Source organism: Dicentrarchus labrax, unplaced genomic scaffold, assembly GCF_905237075.1.
Source record: "Dicentrarchus labrax unplaced genomic scaffold, dlabrax2021, whole genome shotgun sequence".
Lineage (NCBI taxonomy): Eukaryota > Metazoa > Chordata > Actinopteri > Moronidae > Dicentrarchus > Dicentrarchus labrax.
Window position 1 is genome coordinate 28,004,633 of NW_026136702.1, and position 25,710 is coordinate 28,030,342.

At 42.1% G+C, this 25,710-nt stretch overlaps 2 protein-coding genes and 2 long non-coding RNA genes across 5 annotated transcripts in view; 1 reads left to right on the plus strand and 3 right to left on the minus strand.

The window, feature by feature from the left end:
• The first annotated feature begins 4,562 nt into the window (after positions 1–4,562).
• LOC127372322 (gonadotropin-releasing hormone II receptor) lies at positions 4,563–16,336 on the plus strand. 2 transcript variants are annotated; one of them, XM_051415898.1, is made up of 5 exons: positions 4,563–4,711; positions 6,187–6,727; positions 7,761–7,962; positions 8,337–10,926; positions 12,203–16,336. In XM_051415898.1, exons 2-4 carry the CDS (start codon positions 6,188–6,190, stop codon positions 8,735–8,737), a joined length of 1,143 nt encoding a protein of 380 aa, XP_051271858.1. In that variant the 5' UTR covers positions 4,563–4,711; position 6,187; the 3' UTR covers positions 8,738–10,926; positions 12,203–16,336. The 2 variants fall into 2 exon arrangements, with proteins under 2 accessions (XP_051271858.1, XP_051271867.1); XM_051415907.1 differs by having other exon boundaries at positions 8,340–10,926.
• On the minus strand, positions 10,849–12,360 carry LOC127372543 (uncharacterized). Its single transcript, XR_007886704.1, has 2 exons — positions 12,312–12,360; positions 10,849–11,033 (listed from the first exon to the last, which is right to left on the minus strand). It is a non-coding gene; the product is annotated as an uncharacterized LOC127372543 (long non-coding RNA).
• Positions 13,465–25,710, minus strand: part of LOC127372545 (uncharacterized) — a 26,077-nt gene continuing 13,831 nt past the window's right edge. Inside the window, exon 2 of the long non-coding RNA XR_007886707.1 lies at positions 13,465–13,586. This is a non-coding gene — a long non-coding RNA (uncharacterized LOC127372545). The remainder of the gene's footprint in view (positions 13,587–25,710) is intronic.
• Positions 16,330–25,710, minus strand: part of LOC127372297 (immunoglobulin superfamily DCC subclass member 3-like) — an 18,056-nt gene continuing 8,675 nt past the window's right edge. The window contains exons 7-14 of the mRNA XM_051415850.1: positions 24,406–24,571; positions 24,054–24,304; positions 23,809–23,973; positions 20,296–20,484; positions 20,038–20,145; positions 19,818–19,941; positions 19,641–19,740; positions 16,330–19,517 (exon numbers count right to left, since the gene is read on the minus strand). Coding sequence (XP_051271810.1) covers positions 19,440–19,517; positions 19,641–19,740; positions 19,818–19,941; positions 20,038–20,145; positions 20,296–20,484; positions 23,809–23,973; positions 24,054–24,304; positions 24,406–24,571 — 1,181 coding nt within the window. The 3' untranslated portion in view covers positions 16,330–19,439. The remainder of the gene's footprint in view (positions 19,518–19,640; positions 19,741–19,817; positions 19,942–20,037; positions 20,146–20,295; positions 20,485–23,808; positions 23,974–24,053; positions 24,305–24,405; positions 24,572–25,710) is intronic.

Genomic DNA, 25,710 nt, shown 5'->3' on the forward strand with positions numbered 1-25,710 from the left:
ACGCCTCCCTGTAATTCACTCACTCATTAGGCTACTCTGCTCAGGCCGTGACTAGCACAGACAACCATGTTGCTGCTAATCAGTGTGCTAGCAGCAGCAGGGCATTATAATTCATTACTTGTGTTGTTGTTGTTGTTGTGAATGTACGGCAGGCTGTAGCCAACGATATATAGCGCAATTCATTACTTATGGGAAACGTTTCAAGAGCAATAGGCTTCTCCAAGCAGCACAGCACAGGGAGAAGTGGGTGTAATGAGGAAGACGTAGCCAGTCAAACCAACCAATAGAAACTCTTCTCTCGTCCACCAGCGTAGGCCCCGCCCATCAAGTGCAGTTGAATTTGCAAGCAAAACCTTTGAATTTGCAAGCAAAGAGGACTGATTTGCAAACAAAACTTTAGAACTTGCAAGCAAAGAGGACGCAAAATGGTCGTATGTTTTTACTTACAAACATTAGTTTCGATTGAAGTTTAAGAAATATGTTCTCTCACATTTTCTTTTCAATTGCAACCTGTTCAAAAAAATTTTTCATTGCCACTTACTCTTTTTTGCTCTCAAATCTCTTTTTTGGTTTCAAATCTATTCTATTTGATTGAATAATAAAGGAACAAAATTCTCTCCATACAGGAAGTAAGGATGCCTATTACTACATTGATGGAAAAGAAGAGGGAATGAAAAAGTCCATCGACTATCAGGAAGGTGTCCTGGCAAACACCCTGAAGACTTACTTCGATAAGGGGAGAATCCTTTTATGTTCTGTAAACTCTGAACCTCATGCAGCAACTTTCCCTGAAATGTCTCTTAGATTTTCTCCTTTTTGTGTTCAGAGAAAGCAGCAATGAAATCATTGTACTGAACACTGTAACTGAAAGTCAATATTATAATATATAAAATGTTAATATTCCAGCAGCTCGAGCACCCAAAAAATACAGTAAAATAATGTAAAAATACTTGAGAATACTGGATGGTCGCCGGTTCAAGTCCAGCACAGACCACAGTATGGAGTGTGAACTGGTAGCTGGAGAGGTGCTGGCCCTTGAGCAAGGCAACCTAACCTCTAAGTGCTCCTGGGGCGCTGCTACATGGCAGCCAATCTCTTCACCATCTGTCCACGTTTGCATGTCTACAGCCCTCCATGATTGTATTTCAGGCCTGCGTGTGTAAAAAACATAAAATGTTTTTTTAATGTTTAAAGATATTTACAGTGTAAAACAATGAGCTATAAATCCAGGTGAACTCTGCTATAATACAATAATCAGACTTACATTTACAGCAGAGGGCTGTTATTATTGGATTGTTATTATTTTAATGTGAATGTTAAAAGTTATAGAACTGTAATAAAAGTCATTATCTGTGAAATTACAGTAATGCTTATACACTGATAAACAACATTTACTCTAAAATTTATTTTTATCTTTTTATGTGCAGTCATTTTAGGGTTATTATGATCATATCTTGCAGATAGAGAGCAGTGTGTGGTGGTCGGCGGTGTAAAAACCCCTTACCTGGACTGTCCAGTAGGGGTTCCTCAGGGATCCATACTTGGACCTATTTTGTTTTCTTTTTACATTAACGATTTCTTTGATGTCTGTAAGGGTGTTAATGCACAGTTGTACGCAGATGGCGCGGTGATTTTTACCCCTGCAAAGAATACGACAGAGGCTGCTCAAATACTCACAACAGCAATGGCTCATGTTCAGGACTGGCTCACTGATTCATGTCTGTCTTTAAATGTTAAGAAAAGTGTCTGTATGATTTTTGCTAAAAGGCCGCCAAATATTGATCACTCTGGTGTCTTTCTGGGAGGGGAGGGGCTCGCTTTGGTGAGCGAGTTCAGATACTTGGGAGTCATTCTGGACTCGACACTCTCATTCTGGAAACACATCAAAAAAGCGTCTGTCAAATACATCCTGGCAAATTTCAGACAAATCAGGAATTCATTAACCGGCAGTACAGCTCTGATGTTTTTACACTGTATGATCTTATCTCATATAGACTACTGCTTAACGAGCTGGTCACTGGCATGTACGACAGCACTCAAACCGATAGAATTTCTCTATAAAAAAGCCCTAAAAACCCTTCTCCTTCCATATCTGCAAGACCCTTAAAAAACATAATTTGTTAAGTTTCCATAATTTTAAAACTTTTAGATTTGCCTATTTTGTGTATAAAAGTCTCCATGGTCTTGCTCCACCACCGCTGAATGAATTCATAAAGAAAAGGACCCTGGGAGGTGTGAGCCCCAGGGCTTGTGATAGAGGAGACTGTGAGATTCCCCACAGGCGTACCGTGTATGGGAGGAACGTGTTGTCTGTTGTGCGGGGGGGGGGGCATTTGGAATAGTCTTCCCTCCACAATAAGGGAATGCCCCACATACTCTTCTTTTAAAGGACAACTAAAAAACAATGGCTCAAATCAAACCAAAAGTGTGACCACTAACTGGACTTGAGACTAGTTGAACATTACTTTTTATTGCATTGTTATATCCTGTCTGAGTCTGGTGTCCTTCTGGTTGTGTAATGTATTGTGCTGTGTGTGTTGTCTCATCTATTTGTATTTTATCTATTTATTTGCTGTCTCTTCTATTTGTATTTTTTCTATTTATTTTTTAGGAACTACAGATGCAAATTAGCAGCTTTGCTATAATCTGGCATGTTTACAGAGATGTTCAAATATCGATGTTCATTAATGTGCATTGTCCCTATCCAAAAATAAAGCATTTATTATTATTATTATTATTATTATTATTATTATTATTATTTTCAGTTACAGATTTTACATTAAACATGTAAATTCACAGGGTATTTTTGTGATTTTATTAATATTTCCATATGTTTAAAAATATAGAAATAAATCTGTAAAATAAACGTGAAACACCTGTAAACTTACAGATTATTAATAATTATTAATAATTATTAATTATTATATAATTCCACACTGCTTTGACTGTGGTGGCACAAGTGGGGCATTGCCGTATGCAGGAGTGGATTAAAGTATGAGTCTCAGCTTTCCATCATTCCCAGTTTATACAATAGCATCACTGTTTATGGACCCCAGTCTGCAGGAATATTCAGATACACCAAAATAACACATTTATACCACATGCAGCAAACATAACGTGTCTGTAAAGGGGAGACTGCTGGGTTCCCATACAACGCATTTTCAGTTAGATGTTGAGCTCAGAGGTCGAGGGATCCCTATATAATGGCCATGACAGTTTTTCCATCGCCAAAGTTAAGCCTAAATTTGGAACGTAATTTAGTCCCTCCAGAGAAACACGATTAATCGATCGCATAGTTCAATGTATAATCAGCCAAAGTCTGCATATTTATGCGGGGGCCGCATTTTTTCAAATACGCCGCACAAATTGCAGATTTCCACGCAAAATACGCGAGGCTTGCATGATTTCATAATTACACGACGTGAACATCATCGGCATCATCGAAAAGCTGCAAACCCCGCGATGAAGCCGCAGTTTTTGCAAGTTCCCGCAATTTCATCGCATAAAATTGCAAAAATATCCCGCATATTCCATCGCATTTTTTAAGAAAACATGCTGCATAATCAAGGATTTTTGCCCGCAACAATCACAAAAACACACGTTTTTCTGGAAGGACTGTTAGTTATGCTGCTCTAGGCCTAGACTATCGGGGGATTTCCCATGATGCACTGAGCTCCTCTCTTCCTCTCTCTCTCTTTCTGCACTCATTCATGTCCCATTAATGCATGTTACTAACTTCCCTTCTTCCCCGGAGTTCTTGTGCTTTCTCGTCTCGCAGGTTCTTATCGATCCTGGTGGAGCCTCAATATTTATTACTGATAATATGATTATTATTACTATTATTATTGCTGTTATAATAATAATTATTATTATTACTATTACTATTATTGTTGTTATAATAATAATTATTAGTAGTATTATTAGGCCCTGAGCACCGACCGGACGAAGGCCCTATTGTAATTATTATTTTCTGCCGTAATGAATCACATTTTTGGAGGTTGCAACATGCACAGAAACCCATGCAACTCTGTGTCAGTCGTGGCGGAAAACTTAGTATTTTCTTGGGGTCCACGATGACCATGACAATGATCAATATGCACAAAAAGCTCGACACATGTAGATCATGTCCTGACGTACAAAAAATCCACTGGGAGCCATTTTGGATTTGCACACGTTGTATTTGAACAAACTCCAACTAGGGAATTGATCGTATCGACTTTAAATTTGCAATCTAAAGACATTCATGATTAAAAGTTGTGCTATTTACGACATTCCATCGAATGCCGTGCCTGTGGCGTGGTGTTGAATTTCAACGACTCGCCGGGAAACAATTTATCATAACTTCTGCGTACATGATCTGATCTCAACAAAACTTCACATGTTTGATAAAAGTCCCGCCCTGAACATGTCTATGCACCTACTGGCGCTGCCGTCTGCAGAAAGAGCTCCTCCTCCCTTCACTGCTGTCTGCAGGAGGAGCTCCTCCTCCCTGTGCTGCCCACTGCAGGAGGAGCTTCTCCTCCCTCGGTGCATATTTTACGTCAGTCCTTCAGGAGCTGCTGCAGTCAACAGGAACCCGAACTGATCCGGATTAGACCAGGTTGTGTTCCTCAGTCTGGGGTCGTCAGGGTTCTCTCCGGAACAGAGAACATGAGGAGGAGATCAAAGGAGTCTGACCTGACGAGGACAAACATCCAGAGCTGCTGATCAGGTAAAAACACCAACTCTTTCACAATAAGAGTCTGACTGACAATAACACAGAACTGGACCTTTAATTTGAAATGTGAATTATGTGAAAATAACTGCTTGTATTTTGTTCTGTAATGTATGTTCTATATGTATATATCATGTATAGTATATATAGTATGTATAGTAGCTATAATATGTACTAATGTGTGTTAGGAGGGGTTGGTTGCCAAGGTGACATGAACACACACACACACACACACACACACACACACACACACACACTTACACACACACACACACATCCTGCTGAATATAGTGCAGACAGCTCAGAGTTGTAAACTGATCTCTCTCTCTCTCTCTCTCTGTGTGTGTTTGTGTGTGTGTGTATTAATGATCAATATCATGAATATTAATGGACAGATGATGCTTTGTGGTTTTCCCTGTTGATCGATTTTAAGCTTTATTTTATGGAACTGTTTCTTTGCTTCTATTCTGAAGGACCAGTGCATATTTATGTTAATGAGCTGAACAGGAAGTCACTGAGATTAAACACGGACACATCAGACTGAGGTTTGAATGATGCAGGTGTGAACTGAACTCAGGAGCAGAGTCCGAACGGCAACATGGCTGCACAGAGCAGATCACAGTGGCAGGAAGTGACAGGAACCTGAGAATGGGAATAGGTTAAACTACATTAAAGCTTTAGCTCCAGTGTTTGTCTGTTCAATATTTCTTATTTTCAGCTGGTTATAAACTAATGGAAACATACCGATGGATATTAAATATATTATATTAACTTAAATATATTTATATCAACACACTGGAGCTACTGACCCAGAAGAAAAAAGGAGAAACTACACAAGTCAGCAACGTCAGGCAGTGAAACCAAAACTGTGTCGCAGACGAGGCGTCATTAAGCCGTGCCCAGCACTGAGTGTTGCACGTGCCCCGTGGGATTTTGGTGTTAGACCAGGACATCCTGATAGTCCCTGTGCAGAGGCTCTAAAGCAGCAACTAAATGTTAAACACATTTTATTGACTATTTATGACGTTCAGTGGGACTGACTCCCCTCCAGCAGCTGTCCACATCCGAGCAAACCAAAATGATGAGTGGAGTTCCACAGAGCTCAGTCCTCTTTCATTTTATTAATAATAATAATAATAATAATAACAACTACCAAACACAATAAAAACTACACACGGGGCAAAAACACATTACAGGAGAAATCGTTATGAAACGGGTGAGAAACAAGAAACAGTTTCTTAAAGCTCAACTGACAACTGCAAAGGCTCAGTCACCAACAATGAGTTACATTGCATACAATATGTCAATCACACAATGAGCTGTTGGAACCTGCTTCCAGTCTTTGTGCTAAGCTAGGCTAACAGTTTCCACCTGTTTCCAGACTTTGTACTAAGCTAGGACTGTTCCTTTAAAAGTTGGGACCTCATCCTCATCATCCTCTTCACTTGTGACCGTTTTCTTCTTCTTTGTAGGATGTCAGGTAACTGGTCTGTCGTGAGGCTGTCATCACCAGCTTCACCCACCAGTTCTGTAGCTCCACCCCCTCCCAACACCTCCCAGTTCCCCCCTCTCACAGACTGGGAGGCTCCCAGCTTTACCTGCGCCGCTCAGTTCCGTGTCGGAGCTACCTTCGCCCTCTTCTTGTTTGCTGCCTCCAGTAACCTCGCCCTTTTGGCCAGTGTCTGGTGTGGGCGTGGCCGACGGCTGGCATCTCACCTGCGGCCGCTGATGCTGAGCCTGGTGTCGGCCGACCTGATGATGACATTCGTGGTGATGCCTCTGGATGCGGTGTGGAACGTGACGGTGCAGTGGTATGGCGGCGATGCACTCTGTAAGCTGCTGTGCTTCCTGAAGCTGTTCGCAATGCATGCTTCTGCCTTCATCCTCGTTGTAATCAGCCTCGACCGCCAGCATGCCATCCTACACCCGCTGGATGCTCTGAGTGCGCAGTGCAGGAACCGACGCATGCTGCTGCTAGCCTGGAGCCTCAGCCTGCTGCTCGCATCACCACAGGTAACACATCAGCACAGGTAACACATCAGCACAGGTAACACATCAGCACAGGTAACACATCACTACAGGTAACACATCAGCACAGGTAACACATCAGCACAGGTAACACATCACTACAGGTAACACATCACTACAGGTAACACATCAGCACAGGTAACACATCAGCACAGGTAACACATCACTACAGGTAACACATCACTACAGGTAACACATCACTACAGGTAACACATCAGCACAGGTAACACATCAGCACAGGTAACACATCAGCACAGGTAACACATCAGCACAGGTACAGATATACTGTATGTCTGCAGTATATGAACCACCACTTCCTGTTCTGTTGTCAGTTTGAGAATATTTCATGAAGTTGCTGCAGAATATTTCCAGAGTGCAGCTTTAATATCATTAATATTGCGGGTATGTTAATATCTGCAGTTCCCTTTGATTATAGAGGAGGTTATTGTATATTATCATCAGAGTCTGGTTCCTCTCAGCCTGCAGTCTCAGGTCCTGAACATGAAATCCCTGCAGGAATGTTCTTGTTCCTGATGGAGAGATTAAATGTGTGAAACCTCCTGCTGTTAGCCCGAGCTAACAGCTCCCCTTGGTTTCTATGAGGAATGCTAACAACACTACGAGGCCTCCAGCTCGAAAACAGAGCTGCAACAAACAGTTCAGTTTCACGAGTATGATACATTACACTGTATATTGTACACTGTATACTGTATAGTATTGTCTGTATGTATTATATATTATAAACGATATACTGTATATATTAAATATTATTTACTATATACTGTATATTATATATTATAGACTATATACTGTAAACTATGAGTTTCTAATGAAGTGATAGTGAGAAACAGGAAACTCTCCTCTCAGAAACAGGTTGTTTCAATGATTGTTGTCAGGTGTTTCCTGTCTGACCTCCTGCAGCTCCTCACAGGTCAGGACTGATCCTGGTCCAGACCTCAACCTGGACCCTACCTGTACTCAGGTAGCAGTGACCTGTGACCTGTGTGTCTCTTTCCAGCTGTTTATCTTCCGGGCGATCAGGGTGGAGGCGGCTGATTTCACTCAGTGTGTGACTCACGGCAGCTTCCACCACCGCTGGCAGGAAACTGTGTACAACATGTTCCACTTCACCACGCTGTACGTCTTCCCCCTGCTGGTGATGAGCTGCTGCTACAGCCGCATCCTTCTGCACATCCACCTGCAGCACCTGAGAGACAAAGGTAACACACACACCTGTACAAACACCTGTACAAACACCTGTACAACACATGTACAACACCTGTGACCCACCTGTACATCACCTGTACAACACCTGTGACCCACCTGTACATCACCTGTACAACACCTGTGACCCACCTGTACATCACCTGTACAAAACCTGTGTCCCACCTGTACATCAACTGTACAAAACCTGTACGAGCACCTGTACAACACCTGCACAAACACCTGTACAAACACCTGTACAACACCTGTGACCCACCTGTACAACACCTGTACAACACCTGAGGGACAAAGGTAACTCACCTGACCGCATACTGACAGTATGACATCCCCAACAGTGTGACATCACTAACACAGCTCCTTCCTCTCTCAGCAGGTGAGTCGTACCTGCGCCGCAGTGGCACTGACATTATCCCAAAGGCTCGGATGAAGACTCTGAAGATGACGGTGGTCATCGTGCTGTCCTTCGTGGTATGCTGGACTCCATATTACCTGCTGGGGATCTGGTACTGGTTCCAGCCCGACATGCTGCATGTCACACCTGAGTACGTCCACCACGCTGTCTTTGTGTTCGGGAACCTGAACACCTGCTGCGACCCCGTCATCTATGGCTTCTACACGCCGTCCTTCAGGGCCGACCTCGCCGACTGCTGCCGCAGGATGAGAAGAGACGCTTCACTGTGGTCTCCAGACCGCCTGTCCGCCAGACAGGGTCCTCGCAGCGGGGAGCACGAGTCAGACCCCGCCACTAACAACCAGGTTGCAGGAGATTAACACCGACCAATCAGAGCACAGGACATAAATTATGTCACATCCTGTATCTGAGTGAGTGTGAAATCCTGAATGGGATCAGCTGAAGGTGGATCAGGACTCAGACAAAGAGAGAGAGAGAAACAGACAGAGAGACAGATAGAGAGAACCCAAGAGCTGAGCCCAGAAAAGAGTCCCCTATGTCAGTTGGTACTGAGGCTAACTGCCCCCTCTCAGACACACTCTGACCAGCCTCACAACAACACTGCTCTACAAACAGTAATCAGAGTAAAGCAAATGATAGCACAATGTAAAGAAAGCTATCTGGACCATTGGGAAGAAACAACTAAAAGCCAAAGTAGATTGGAATGTTATCTTGCCCTTAAAAGAGATTATGAATGAGCAGAATATCTCTCTACTGTCAGAGATAGAAAGCAGAGACAGATCCTAACCAAGTACAGGCTCAGTGACCACAAACTGCCAATCCAAACAGGAAGACACAAAACATCATGGCAACCAAAAGAAAACAGAAAATGTGGTCACTGTTGGACAGGTGAGGTTGACACAGAGATGCACTTTCTCCTACAATGTACAACATTAAATAATACTAGAAACATTAATTAAGTTCAGCTCTTTGGTTCCAGATTTCAAAGAGCTGAACGACCTCTCCACATTAAAAATACTCCTCAGAGAAGGAGAGCGGGCACACCTTGCTGCCCAGTATGTATTAACATGCCACGACCTGAGACACACACACACAGACACACACACACACACACGCACACACACACACACACACAGACACACAGACACACACACTGTATATAACTAATATAATGTTCATAATGTATATATCTTTGATTTATTGTATTGTATTTTGATGCTTAGCTTTGGCAATAATGTTTTTTTTTTTTTTTTTACTTTTCATCAATAAAGCCCATATTGAATTGAATTGAATTTGAATTGAATTCAATTGAATTGAGAGAGACAGAGAGAGAGAGAGACAGAGACAGAGACAGAGACAGGGAGACAGACAGAGAGAGAGACAAAAAACCATCACCAGGGCCGAAAGCCCTAAGATCAAAAGCTTTGTCCTGGTCCAAAGAGACAATACCAAAATTAACATTAAAGCTGCAAGCAGCATTGGGGGGGACCTCGCCATCAACCTACGTCGGGGCCTGCACAGCTCTCGCTCGCCGCAGCCTCGCCACTCTACGTCACCCCATGCCCAAACCCCATCGGCAGAAGCTTAGGGAGACCGCTCTACATTGTCACACGTTTCAGACACATTTTCTTTTGATCACCAATGTGTCTAGATTGCAGTGATTGAATTTGAAGTCAATCCGATAAAATCTGTAGGAGGAGTTAAAATAGAAGCCCTGAAATGCCGGAAATGGCATCACAGTTTGACATTCGATTCAACCTGGCCAACTTTGACGGGACGCCACGGACACGCCCTTCCACATACAGTCACAAATAGCACAACTTTTAATCAGCAACATTTTTTGACTGTACTGACCAATTTTGAAGCAGATCCGATAAGCTGCTTAGGAGGAGTTCGTTCAAATACAAGGTGAAAATTTGCGGAAAGTAAAAATCAAAATCAAAATAGCCGACTTCCTGTTGTGTTTGGGTTATGGGTCCAAGAGGCTTTTTTGTATGTCCTACCTTGCTATATATGCCTGCCAATTTTTAATCATGTCCCCTAAACAGTACACCAGGGCTGTTTTTTTGAAAGTTTGTAGGGGACTCTATCGAGCCATTTTGACACAGCCATAGGCAACATCCATCTGAAATGTAAAATGCTGCCATGTGGGACGTGTGTGCCAAGTTTGATGAGGTGTTGAGCCTGTTTAGCCCACGAAAAAAAGCGATCAAATGTTAAAAAAACAAGGTGATGCTCGCTGTGTCGCTACGGCAACACGGTTCAATAAAAATTCATAAGATTCGTAAGATGTCATTGTCAACATTCTGAGGGTCTTCTGACCAAATTTCAGCATTATTGTATTGTATTCAATCTGCTTGGAGAAATACATTAAACTGTAATACATTCCACCACTAGGTGGCGCTCTCACTATTAGTGAATATTATCACATAGATGAGTTCAGGGAGGGACTCTCATCAGACAAGTTCAATTCAATTCAATTCAATTTTATTTGTATAGCGCCAATTCATAACAGAAGTTATCTCAGGACACTTTTCAAATAGAGCAGGTCTAGACCGAACTCTTTAACATTAATTACAGAGACCCAACAGTACCACCATGAGCAAGCACTTGGCGACAAGGGCAAGGAAAAACTGCCTGTTAAAAGGCAGAAACCTAGGACAGATCCTCCGGCTCTAGGTGGGTGGTCGTCTGTCTCGACCAAGTGAATTTTGGAGCCGAATGGACAATGTACACTCAAGTTATAGCACACTTGTGTGTTCTGGCGGTACATTAAAATTTGGCGCCACGCCACAGACACGCCCCTCACCACAGTCCTCACATATCATCAACAATGTGTTTTGCATTTTATAAGTAAATTTCAAATCAATTTGATCATCCTGCTAGGAGTAGAACATGAAAGTATAAAATGTGATACTTCCTGTTGCCACTAGGTGGCGCTCTCACTATTACTGAATATTATCACATAGACGTGAAGCAATCAAACGTGAAGTTTCATTGCAGTTGGATCATGTACGCAGAAGTTATGACAACTTTCTGTTTTCATGGCGAAGGATCGAAATTGGACGCCACGTCCACGCTGTTCGACGGAATGTCGTAAATAGCGCAACTTTTAATGATGAAGGTTTTTAGATGGCTGTGTCCAAGTGTTGAGACGATGCAATAAATTCCCTGCATGCAATGCAACGTCACCAGAAATGACCACAAAATCCAATAGGGTCGATTTCCTGTTGGGTTTCAGGTATGGGTCCAAGAGGCTTTTCTGCTTCTTTTATCACGATACACATGCGTACCGGTTTTCGTACATGTCGGCCTTACGGGTCTTGGTGGCTGAACGTTTGAATTTTGTGAAAATTTCAATGAGAATTGGAGCATGCTGCGGCCGCCAAATATGCAGTCGAACAGGCAGCAAATAATAATTCTTAGAGATACAATAGGGCCTCCCAGGGGTCACTTGCTCGGGCCCTAATTATCAGATTTACACACATCCACAACATCTCTGTGGAGGTGGGTGTGGTTTGCACTCAGCTGCAGGAGAGAGAGGTGTGGGGAAGGCTTGTGAGAGCAGCACCAGGTGAGTTGATTATCTCAGCTGCTACGCATTGTGTAATCACTCTACCCTTTATATTGCAGTAGTGTGCTGGACCTGCAAGACACACAACACAGACAAGCAAAGGAAACCTTCATGGACTTTTGAAGTGAGCTAAGCTGTCTCAATAGTGAGTGCGGCTGACAATAGTAATTCATTCAATTCAATTCAATTTTATTTCCATAGCGCCAATTCATAACAGAAGTTATCTCAGGACACTTTTCAAATAGAGCAGGTCTAGACTGAACTCCTTATAACATTATTTACAGAGACCCAACAGTTCCACCATGAGCAAGACCTTGGAGACAGTGGCAAGGAAAAATTGCCTGTTAAGAGGCAGAAACCTAGGACAGATCCTTCGGCTCTAGGTGGGTGGTCGTCTGTCTTGACCAGTTGGGTGGGTGGGAGAGGGGGAGGGGGAGAGAGAGAGAGAGAGAGATTGGAAATTGGAAAAGGCAATCTAGCAGAACAATGGCAGGAGGCTCCACCAGGATCGATAAGAACCTGCGAGACGAGAAAGCACAAGAACTCTGGGGAAGAAGTGAAGTTAGTAACATGCATTAATCGTACATGAACGAGTGCAGAAAGAGAGAGGAAGATAGGAGCTCAGTGCACCATGGGAAATCCCCCGATAGTCTAGGCCTATAGCAGCATAACTAAGGGATGGTTCAGGACTCACCTGATCCAGCCCTTACTATAAGCTTTATCAAAGAGGAATGTCTTAAGCCTACTCTTGAATGTGGTGAGGGTGTCTGCCTCCTGAACCACAACTGGAAGCTGGTTCCACAGGAGAGGAGCTTGGTAACTGAAGGCTCTGGCTCCTGTTCTACTTTTAGAGACTATAGGAACCACAAGTAGCCCAGCATTCAGAGAACGTAGTGTTCTAGAGGGGTAATAGGGTACTATGAGCTCTTTAAGATATGAAGGGGCCTGACCATGAAGAGCTTTATAGGTGAGGAGGAGGATTTTAAATTCTATTCTATATTTTACAGGGAGCCAGTGGAGAGAAGCTATTACAGGAGAGATGTGATCTCTTTTTCTAGTTCCTGTCAGTACTCGTGCTGCAGCGTTCTGAATTAATTGGAGCATTTTAATGGACTTATTGGGGCAACCTGATAATAAAGAGTTGCAGTAATCCAGCCTAGAAGTAACAAATGCATGGATTAGTTTTTCTGCATCTGTCTGTGATAGGATGTGTCTAATTTTTGTAATATTACGTAAATGAAAGAAGGCAGTCCGAGAGGTCTGCTTTATGTGGGAGTTAAAAGACAAATCCTGATCAAAGATAACTCCAAGATTCCTGACAGTGGTGCTAGAGGCCAAGGCAATGCCATCTAGAGTGACTGTATCTTTAGACAATGAGTCTCTAAGGTTTTTGGGGCCAAGAACAAGAATTTCGTTTTTTTCTGAGTTTAACATCAGAAAATTGCAGGTCATCCAGGATTTTATGTCCGTAAGACATGTTTGTAATTTAGATAATTGATTAATTTCATTGGGTTTGATTGATAGATATAACTGCGTATCATATGCATAACAGTGAAAGTTAATGGAGTGATTCCTAATAATGTTGCCTAAAGGGAGCATATATAAAGTAAATAGTATTGGTCCAAGTACAGAACCTTGTGGAACTCCATGACTAACTGTAGTATTTATTGAAGATTAATCGTTAACATGTACAAACTGCGAGCGATCTGATAAATATGATTTAAACCAGCTAAGTGCGGTTCCTTTAATGCCAATTTGATGCTCAAGTCTCCCCAAAAGAATATTATGGTCAATGGTGTCAAATGCAGCACTAAGATCTAATAATACAAGTACAGTGACAAGTCCATTGTCAGAAGCAGTCAGAAGGTCATTATTAACTTTAACCAGAGCTGTCTCTGTGCTATGATGAACTCTAAATCCTGACTGAAAATCCTCAAATAAACTATTGTTATGTAGAAAGTCACACAACTCTTTGGCGACTACTTTCTCCAGAATCTTAGAGAGGAAGGGGAGGTTAGAGATTGGTCTATAGTTGGCTAAAACCCCTGGGTCAAGAGTGGACTTTTTAAGAAGGGGTTTAATTACAGCTACTTTAAAGGACTGTGGTACATATCCTGATAATAAAGAAAGATTAATCATATCCAGTAAAGAAGTGCCAATTAAGGGAACAACTTCTTTAAGCAGCCTAGTTGGGATCGGGTCTAATAGACAGGTTGATGGCTTCGATGAAGAAATTATTGAAGTTAACTGATGAAGATCGATAGCAGAAAAACAGTCTATATATATATCTAAGTTTACATTGACAGAAGTCCCTGAACTTGGAGAGCCACTGATAACTGTTGATGGCAGTTGGTTTCTCTAATAGTAATAATTTTATTATAGAAGAAGCTCATGAAGTCATTGCTACTTAAGTTTATGGGGATATGTGGCTCAATAGAGCTGTGACTCTCTGTCAGCCTGGCTACAGTGCTGAAGAGGAACCTAGGGTTGTTCTTATTTCATTCTATTAGTGCTGAGTAATAGGCTCCTCTGGCATTACGGAGGGCCTTTCTATAAATTTTAAGATTATCTTGCCAATTTGAGCGATATTCTGATAATTTGGAAGAGCGCCATTTCCTTTCAGATTTCCTAGCTATTTGTTTTAACTGGCGGGTTTGGTGGTTATACCAAGGTGCTAGTCTCCTATGTTTTAATAATTTCCTTTTTATTGGAGCGATAGAGTCTAATGTTGATCGTAGTGAGCCTGCAGCACTATCAACAAGATTATTAATTTCAGAGGGACTAAAGTTGTTATAGGACTCTGTTAAATTCAGACATGGCATTGAATTAAACACTGAAGGAATCTCCTCCTTAAATTTAGCTACAGCACTGTCAGATAGACATCTGCTGTAGGAAGTTTTGCCTAATGGCTTATAATCTAATAGTATGAATTCAAAAGTTATTAAATAATGGTCAGATAGGAAAGGATTATGTGGGAAGACTATTAAATGTTCAATATCAATGCCATATGATAAAACAAGGTCAAGAGTGTGATTAAAACAATGAGTTGGTTTATTTACACTCTGACAGAAGCCAATTGAGTCTATTAATGATATAAATGCATTACTAAGGCTGTCATTGTCAACATCCACATGAATATTAAAATCACCTACAATAATTACTTTATCTGATTTAAGGACTAAGCTTGATAGAAACTCTGAAAATTCAGATATAAAGTCAGAGTACGGTCCAGGAGCGCGGTACACTATAACAAATAGAACTGGCTGCAGTGTTTTCCAGTTTGGGTGAGAAAGACTAAGAACAAGGCTTTCAAATGAATTATAATTTAGTTTAGGTTTAGGGTCCATTAAAACGCTCGAATCATATATGGCTGCCACTCCACCTCCTCGGCCTGTGCCTCGAGGAATGTGAGTATTAATATGACTGGGGGGGTGGATTCATTTAGGCTAACATACTCCTCGTGGGACAACCAGGTCTCAGTAAGACAAAGTAAATCAATATCATAGTCTGATATTAATTCATTCACTAAAACAGCTTTAGAGGACAGAGACCTGATATTTAACAGCCCACATTTCATTCTCTTATTTTGTGCTACTGAGGAGTTAGTTTTAATTTTTATTAGGTTTTTATGTTGAACTCCTTGTTTTTATTCCTTTAAATAATTTAGGTGGTCGGGGGACAGACACAGTCTCTATGGGGTTTTGGGTGGGTGACTGTTCTAAAGAAAGAGCAGAGAAGTGTGTAAGACAGCAGCTCTGCTTCCTGGTCCCAACTCTGGACTGTCAGGTTTTAGAAATAAACTTCACCATATTTCTAGATAAGAGAGCCGCTCCATCCAAAGTGGGATGGATGCCGTCTCTCCTAATCAGACCAGGTTTTCCCCAAAAAGGCTTCCAGTTATCAATGAAGCCCACATCGTTTGCTCCTGTTATGAATTGGCACTATACAAATAAAATTGAATTGAAAAACTTAATAGAAGTAGAAGCTTTATGCAATATTTAAGGTTTTGATAATAAGGTCTTTATTTCTGACATGTTGTGTGTAAGCATTTGTAAATAACACAAAAAACATCCATAGTCTTGTTATTGGGTGAGCTTAAAGAAAAACTTAGCATTGTAGAAATGGGTTAATTGACTGCATATTCGGTTGAAACAACATGAATTGTGTTAATTGTATGGTATGAACAGACAGATGTGGGGCTAACTGTGTTTAGAGTTTTGAAAATGTGACTACAGATTGGACAAAAAGATGTTAGCGGTTGTAGAAAACTGTAAGAAAGCTCACCTGATCATACACATAGCACAGTTTTTTTTACTGTGTATGGAAACCTGGAAACCTTAACACAGTTTCAGTCAATAAACAACAACAAGACGTCTGTTTTCTACTTCAATTCTGTTTTATTTGGTTTTCATGTGTCGAAGCATCTGAATGGAACAATAACACGTTAAAACTCCAAGAAGAGTTCATCCAGTGGAAACAACAAAATCTGAACACCATTGTGAACAGAAACAGGTCAGCTGGTCAAACTCTTCGTTTCTGTGTCGCCCTCCGTCTGTTCAGTTTAAAGCTTTGGGACGCTTTTCTTTTTTTATGACACATTAATGAAAATAAAATGAGAAAAGAAATCAGAAACATTAAAGCATTACTTTTCTCATTGGTTCTAGCCTTCAGTCACTACAATCTCTACAGTTTTAGTTGCTTTCAGTGGACAGAAGGAGGCAGAAATCAGGTTTTATATCAAACATCTGTGTAAAATATGGCTTAAAAATCATGTATGGCTTATTATTGAATATGGTTAATGTCCACTGAGTCTGACCAGTGTCTCTACCTTCAGCTGAAAACAACACCTTTCTTAAATTCTAGAAACATGTTCACATCATTCAACTACAAAAATCATCTGAAAAAGACAAACGATATAAAAACAAGGAGGTAAAATGATACTAATCATAATATTATTAGCAATAATGATAAAAACTTTTAATGGTTTTCATTTTGGCAGAATTTCCTCTCCACCACCGAACGGCAGCGACGGAAAATAAGAATGAACTGAAAGAAGAAAGTTCTAGAAAAAGAACAGCCAAAATTAGAAACACTTTACTTTGTTCTACTTTTATATTTTTAGAAACATTTGACTCGTTTCATCTGACAGTGACCTCTGACCTCTGACTCCGAGGGCAGCAGGGAGGTGGTGGCTCCCTGAGATTGGACTCAGCAAGGCTTAATGCGTCAAATTTTAGACTTGATATGACTCAACAATTACTGACTTGACTCAATAAGACTCAACGACACTCAGGCGGATTTTAGACTTGACATGACTCGACATGACTTGATGTGACTTGATGTTGTTCAAGTTGGATTTTAGACTCAACAAAACAGGATGTCCACATGTCATTAATACAACTTGAAGTGACTCGTCATGCCTCGAGACTCGACATAGCTGGAGGATCACTGTGAGACTAATTGTAGCGACTCAGTTTGACCTGGGACTCGGTGGGACTTAGGGAGACTCACGAACATGAGATTCAGAATTTGGTTCCACTAATGAGGTCCAAGTCTGGACTGAACGTCAATTCAAGTATTGTAAATGTCCTCTGGGACTCGGGACTTGGTGAGTCTGGGTTTCGGGGTCAGGTGGATCACTGTCAGTAGCAGAGCCAGAAGCTGTAAAGACATTCAACCACAGGCTGTGTGTGGCTCTGAGGGAATATTCAGAATTATTGATGAATATTGATTGATCTTTTGGTCAGTGATATACCAATATATGTTTCTATTGTTCATTATTTGGCTCTTTTAACCGTTCAAATATATGAAAATATATATTTACGTTCATCTGAAGTATTAAATGTTCTTTTGGTTGAGTTTGTTCTTCGCCTCTGGAAACAGGAAGTGAAAACAAACAGTTTGAACAGAAAATTGTGACAAACTATTTTTTTTTTTATCTTTGGACATCGTTCAGCTTGTTTTTAAAGAATATTTGGAAGTTTGGCAGAAACTCTACAGAAAGCTGCAGTTCATCTACGGAAAGTTCAGGAATCATTTCACACATTAGAAGACATTAAAGTTCAGTTTAAACACAAACCTGCAACCAGGTGACAGGGAGTAGCTGCCTCAGCAAAAATAAAATACAACGCAGGAGATGTCTCACACTGAGACATCCAGACTGTCCTGGTTCAGGTGTCGACTGTTTGACTCCGTTAAAGGTTCATCCTCCAGTGAGCTCCAGGACCCAAACACATCTGTGACTGAAGAAGCTTTGGTGGATGATCTGGATCAGGTTCAGGAAGTTTTTGGACTGTAGAAACCTCGATTAGACCATTATGAGTCCTGGAGCAGTGGACTGACAGACCAGGATGAAACCAGACTTTGTGCACGTAGATATGTTTCTAGACTTTTAAAGGTCAGGACTCTGGTCCACCTCCAGAGGGTTTTAGACCCTGAATTCTGAGATCTGGATTTTGATTCTTTTGAATGGAAGATCTGAAACAGGATTTTGGGTCCTGGAGGCATCACTACAGGAAGTAGCTGGAGTCAGACAGGAAGCTGTCTGAGGTATTCTGTGGTTTCCTTTCATCAGGAAACCTACAATCAGGACAACAACGGGCCGATCCATTGTGGGATGGGAGTTGGAGGGTTTCTGGCGGACTGTCTCAGGACGTCCACATTGGTACTTATGGTAGAAAATGGCAACGTGGCCCCACAGGAGCCTTTTGGTTTTGAGGTAGGTTAGCTTTGACCAGCAGCAGGAGGCTAACAGTCGCCTGTAGCTCAGAGGTTTGGTGTTGAGCCAGAGGTAGATCTCTTTGGAAGAAGAGGAGGAGGAAGAGGAGGGAGGAAAAGTAGGGAGGAGGAAGAGGAGAACCAGCTGTCGGCTTCCTCTCCACCCTGACTTGAGGCGAACTCGGTGAGACAAACAAACAGTGAAAGGCTAAAGCAGCGCGGAGTAATGCTAACGTCCTCCGCAGCCACCTGCTGACCAGAGAAACAGTCCCTTTGGTTCTGGGCCTCAGAGGAACTCCTAATCAGGAACTCAACTGGATCCTGTGAGGACCCAGTCTCTGGTCAGAATAGTGGAAGGCCTCATCATCTCTAGAAACTGGGCACCGACGGTGACAAACTCAAACTGAAGACAAAAGCTTTTGGTTTTGACAGGAAGCATCGGGGATGGCGGCTGATACCAAACAGGAACCGGCCGCGGTCACATGATCAGGATCCGTTCAGCTTTGGTTTTAGTCTAAAATCATGAATTGTTTTCAGAACTCGTGGACATCTGAAGTTCTGGTTCCTGGGTGGTATCAGACTCTGGAAGTCCCTCAGACACTCATTTATAATCAATAATCAATAATCTCATAGATACACTCTCATTCATAAAGGCTGCAACGGCTGTAAGGCTGTCAGGAGGAGAGGAGGAGACCACAGGAGGAAGAGGATGAGGAGGAGGAGGAAGAAGAGGAGGAGGAGGAGGAGAAAGAGGAGGGGGAGGTGTGTGTTTATCCGTTGTTGCCGGGTAGGACGGAGGGAGTCGGTTCAACCATGACCATCACTGGAGGAGGGGCGGAGTCACATCTCTGTGAGCGGAGCAGACAGGAAGACATGTTTTTTGGGTGAATGAGAGACAACCTGTAACCATGGTAACGGCGGCTGCAGTACAGTTACCATGGAAACGTACACTGTGTGAATGTGTGTGCTACCTGGCTCAGTTCGATGCTCTCAGGTGTGTGACCTTTAGCACCTCTGACAGCATTCAAGGTGGGCGGAGCTTCCCAGCTCACTTCTTTCCTGCAGAACAGACTGAACACACAACACAGTGAGGAAGAGGAAGATGATGAAGATGATAAAGATGATGATGATGAAGATGAAGGTCTGACCTGCGTCTGTATCCCAGCAGGATGAAGAGCAGGCAGCAGAGGACGCAGGCGAGGCCGCTGTGGACGCCGACCAGCAGAGTGGACGTGGATCCATCAGACTGATCGCAGTTACAGGTCTGACCAGCTGAGGGAGACAGAGAGACCACGTTATACCGATTCCCCTGGTTCCACTGGTTCACCTGGTTCCGGAGGAGGTCAGAGGTCATGCTGAGGATCTTACCTGCTGCAGTGTTCCGTCCCTCTGCCAGAGACACGAGGCGGCGGTTGGCCAGACCGTCTCCGTTTCCGTTAAACGCCACCAGCTGGATCTCATACACGGCTGCTGGCTCTGCAGGATGGACACAAACCGTTAGAGACACATTGACCACTAGCTTAGCATCAGCACCGACAGCAGTTCCCCTACTGCCGGTGTTTGTGCTAAGCTAGGCTAACAGTTTCCCCCTGCCTCCAGTCTTTGTGCTAAGCTAGGCTAACTAACCCAGGTGGGAGATGGTGTGGGTATTGATGTGTCCTGGGAAGGTCTCCTGCCCCTGGACACCTGGGTTAGAAACCCCGTGGTACTCCAGTCTGAAGCCCTCCAGTGTTCCCGGCTTACTGGGCAGCTCCCAGTACACCTGCATGGCCGTCTGGTTCAACACCTTAGTGAAGAAACTGGGAGAGCTGGGAACTGTGGACACACAGAGACACTGTGGTCAGACAGAGAGACACTGTGGGCACACACAGAGACTGTGGACACACAGAGAGACACTGTGGGCACACAGAGACACTGTGGACACACAGAGAGACTGTGGACACACAGAGAGACATTGTACATAGAGACACTGTGGGCACACAGAGAGACTGTGGGCAGACAAAGACACTGTGGGCACACAGAGAGACTGTGGTCAGACAAAGACACTGTGGTCACATGGGCTGGTTAAGGTGGACAGTGTGAAGCTGGTTAAGGTGGACAGTGTGAAGGTGGGGTAGCATCCATATATGATTCGAGCGTTTTAATGGACCCTAAACCTAAACTAAATTATAATTCATTTGAAAGCCTTGTTCTTAGTCTTTCTCACCCAAACTGGAAAACACTGCAGCCAGTTCTATTTGTTATAGTGTACCGCGCTCCTGGACCGTACTCTGATTTTATATCTGAATTCTCAGAGTTTTTATCAAGTTTAGTCCTTAAATCAGATAAAGTAATTATTGTAGGTGATTTTAATATTCATATGGATGTTGACAATGACAGCCTTAGTAATGCATTTATATCATTGATAGACTCAATTGGCTTCTGTCAGAGTGTAAATAAACCAACTCATTGTTTTAATCACACTCTTGACCTTGTTTTATCATATGGCATTGATATTGAACATTTAATAGTCTTCCCACATAATCCTTTCCTATCTGACCATTATTTAATAACTTTTGAATTCATACTATTAGATTATAAGCCATTAGGCAAAACTTCCTACAGCAGATGTCTATCTGACAGTGCTGTAGCTAAATTTAAGGAGGAGATTCCTTCAGTGTTTAATTCAATGCCATGTCTGAATTTAATTCAGAGTCCTATAACAACTTTAGTCCCTCTGAAATTAATAATCTTGTTGATAGTGCTGCAGGCTCACTACGATCAACATTAGACTCTATCGCTCCAATAAAAAGGAAATTATTAAAACATAGGAGACTAGCACCTTGGTATAACCACCAAACCCGCCAGTTAAAACAAATAGCTAGAAATCTGAAAGAATGGCGCTCTTCCAAATTATCAGAATATCGCTCAATTTGGCAAGATAATCTTAAAACCTATAGAAAGGCCCTCCGTAATGCCAGAGGAGCCTATTACTCAGCACTAATAGAAGAAAATAAGAACAACCCTAGGTTCCTCTTCAGCACTGTAGCCAGGCTGACAGAGAGTCACAGCTCTATTGAGCCACATATCCCCATAAACTTAAGTAGCAACGACTTCATGAGCTTCTTTTATAATAAAATGATTACTATTAGAGAGAAAATTAATCACCAACTGCCATCAACAGTTATCAGTGGCTCTCCAAGTTCAGGGACTTTTACTAATGTAAACTTAGACATATATTTAGACTGTTTTTCTGCTATCGATCTTCATCAGTTAACTTCAATAATTTCTTCATCGAAGCCATCAACCTGTCTATTAGACCCGATCCCAACGAGGCTGCTTAAAGAAGTTGTTCCCTTAATTGGCACTTCTTTACTGGATATGATTAATCTTTCTTTATTATCAGGATATGTACCACAGTCCTTTAAAGTAGCTGTAATTAAACCCCTTCTTAAAAAGCCCACTCTTGACCCAGGGGTTTTAGACAACTATAGACCGATCTCTAACCTCCCCTTCCTCTCTAAGATTCTGGAGAAAGTAGTCGCCAAAGAGTTGTGTGACTTTCTACATAACAATAGTTTATTTGAGGATTTTCAGTCAGGATTTAGAGTTCATCATAGCACAGAGACAGCTCTGGTTAAAGTTAATAATGACCTTCTGACTGCTTCTGACAATGGACTTGTCTCTGTACTTGTATTATTAGATCTTAGTGCTGCATTTGACACTAAAAAACCTTAGAGACTCACTGTCTAAAGATATAGTTACTCTAGATGGCATTAACTTGGCCTCTAGCACCACTGTCAGGAATCTTGGAGTTATCTTTGATCAGGATTTGTCATTTAACTCCCACATAAAGCTGACCTCTAGGACCGCCTTCTTTCATTTACGTAATATTACAAAAATTAGACACATACTATCACAGACAGATGCAGAAAAACTAATCCATGCATTTGTTACTTCAAGGCTGGATTACTGCAACTCTTTATTATCAGGTTGCCCCAATAAATCCATTAAAACGCTCCAATTAATTCAGAACGCTGCAGCACGAGTACTGACAGGAACTAGAAAAAGAGATCACATCTCTCCTGTACTAGCTTCTCTGCACTGGCTCCCTGTAAAATGTAGAATAGAATTTAAAATCCTCCTCCTCACCTATAAAGCTCTTCATGGTCAGGCCCCTTCATATCTTAAAGAGCTCATAGTACCCTATTACCCCACTAGAACACTACGTTCTCTGAATGCTGGGCTACTTGTGGTTCCTATAGTCTCTAAAAAGTAGAACAGGAGCCAGAGCCTTCAGTTACCAAGCTCCTCTCCTGTGGAACCAGCTTCCAGTTGTGGTTCGGGAGGCAGACACCCTCACCACATTCAAGAGTAGGCTTAAGACATTCCTCTTTGATAAAGCTTATAGTTAGGGCTGGATAAGGTGAGTCCTGAACCATCCCTTAGTTATGCTGCTATAGGCCTAGACTGTCGGGGGATTTCCCATGGTGCACTGAGCTCCTCTCTTCCTCTCTCTTTCTGCACTCATTCATGTCCCATTAATGCATGTTACTAACTTCACTTCTTCCCCGGAGTTCTTGTGCTTTCTCGTCTCGCAGGTTCTTATCGATCCTGGTGGAGCGTCCTGCCATGGTTCTGCTAGATTGCCATTGCCAATCTGTTGTTACTGTCTGTCTGTCTGTCTGTCTGTCTGTCTGTCTGTCTGTCTGTCTGTCTGTCTGTCTGTCTGTCTGTCTGTCTGTCTGTCTGTCTGTCTGTCTGTCTGTCTGTCTGTCTGTCTGTCTGTCTGTCTGTCTCTCTCTCTCTCTCTCTCTCTCTCTCTCTCTCTCTCTCTCTCTCTCACCCCAACTGGTTGAGACAGACGACCACCCACCTAGGGCCGGAGGATCTGTCCTAGGTTTCTGCCTTTTAACAGGCAGTGTTTCCTTGCTCTTGTCTCCAAGGTCTTGCTCATGGTGGTACTGTTGGGTCTCTGTAAATAATGTTATAAAGAGTTCGGTCTAGACCTGCTCTATTTGAAAAGTGTCCTGAGATAACTTCTGTTATGAATTGGCGCTATACAAATAAAATTGAATTGAATTGAATTGAAGCTGGTTAAGGTGGACAGTGTGAAGCTGTTTAAGGTGGACAGTGTGAAGCTGGTTAAGGTGGACTGACCGCCCCCCTGTGTTGTGGCGGTGATGGTGTTGGACTGCTGGCTCCCTCCCAGAGCAGAATAAGCCTTCAGGTAGATGGAGTAGGTGGTGGCTGCTTCCAGGTTGTTGAACTCGTGTCTGAAGGTGGTCTTACTGACGGCCTCTTGCATCTCCGCACTGTCTGGCTCTGAGGAGGTCAAAGGTCAGAGTTCAGAGTGTTGCCTGTATGTGATTGGATATCTCATCGTGCCTCCCCTCAGAACTCACCCCCCAGGCGTCTGATGTGCAGGACGTATCCTATAATCTGCTGGCTGACGTGCTCAGTTGGCTGTTCCCAGGTCAGCTGCAGGCTGCTGGAGCTGAGGGCCACGGCCTGGAGGCCGGCGGGGGCCTCGGGCAGCTCGGGCCCCTGGTTGATGGCGAGGCGAGCGCTGGCCTGGTTAGTGCCGGCGCTGTTCTCTGCGATGCACTGATAGATGGCCTCATCCTCAGGGGTGATACGGGTGATGGCGAGACTCCTGCAGGGGGAGACAGAGAGTATCTCACATATTACATATTACCACTGACTCTTTGATTCCTCCTCCTCCTCCCCACTGACTGAACAAGTTGATGTTCTTACGTGTTTCCGTTGGTGAGTTTGACGTTGCCGCTGGGTGTCAGCAGTTTTCCATTCTTCAGCCAGATGAGGTGAGGTTCAGGGACACCGGACGCCGTACAGCTGAAGACGGCACTGCTCCCAGCTGGTCTGGAGACAGACTGAGGCCACTGAACAAACTCTGGAGGGGCTGGACACACAGAGGAGGGATACAATCAATAATCAATCAATCAATATATCACAGAAACATATCATCATCATTATCACTGGATTCAGCAGTGGCAGTAGTAGTGAGTAGTAACAGATGCAGTAGCAGTGGGTGTCCAGCAGAGGGACCAGAGCTCTGACACACAGCCAATTATTAATATCAATATATATGTATGTCAGTATGTTATGTTATAAAGAGTTCGGTCCAGACCTGCTCTATTTGAAAATTGTCCTGAGATAACTTCTGTTATGAATTGGTGCTATACAAATAAAACTGAATTGAATTGAATTGAATTGAAAATTTAATTAAATATATAAACAGTATAAATATCATTATAATTCAATATATAAATAGTATAAATATCACTATAACCAATATATAAACAGTATAAATATATACAGTATAAATATATAAACAGTATAAATATCACTATAATTCAATGTATAAACTATAAATATCACTATAATCAATATATAAACAGTATAAATATCACTATAATCAATATATAAACAGTATAAATATATAAACAGTATAAATATCACTATAATTCAATATAGAAATAGTATAAATATCACTATAATCAATATATAAACAGTATAAATATATAAACAGTATAAATATTTAAACAGTATATCACTGTAATTCAATATAGAAACTGTAAATGTATACAGATATTAATCATTATTCATCAAGGTCATATTGCTGACACATCTGATACAAACTAAATGACTGACAGTTAACTTTCATACTTTATTGAAGGTTATATTACAGCTCATGATGCTACAGAGACTTCCTGTTTATATAGTTGATTGCTTCTGATTGGTTTGATTTTTTCTTTATTGTATTATATTGTATTGTATTGCATTATATTGTATTGTATTGTACTATATATATATATATATATATATATATATATATATATATATATAATATTATATCACATTTGTCTGCACTGCAGTTGAACTCAACATCTTTCACAGGCAGAGCCTTTGACATAAACACATAAACACATGAACAAGTGAGAACTCTTCAGACTGAACTTGAACCTGTCTTTGTATTTGAACACCACTTCGACCTCTGACTGCCCCCCCCAGCAGACAGACAGATGCTGTCTAGCCTCT

Excerpts from the sequence above, each read along its gene's own strand:
- LOC127372322 (XM_051415898.1), top strand. The coding sequence starts at position 6,188 with ATGTCAGGTAACTGGTCTGTCGTGAGGCTGTCATCACCAGCTTCACCC. Across the intron at positions 6,728-7,760 it reads TGCTGCTCGCATCACCACAG|CTGTTTATCTTCCGGGCGAT; the intron begins GTAACACATCAG and ends GTCTCTTTCCAG. Across the intron at positions 7,963-8,336 it reads GCAGCACCTGAGAGACAAAG|CAGGTGAGTCGTACCTGCGC; the intron begins GTAACACACACA and ends TTCCTCTCTCAG.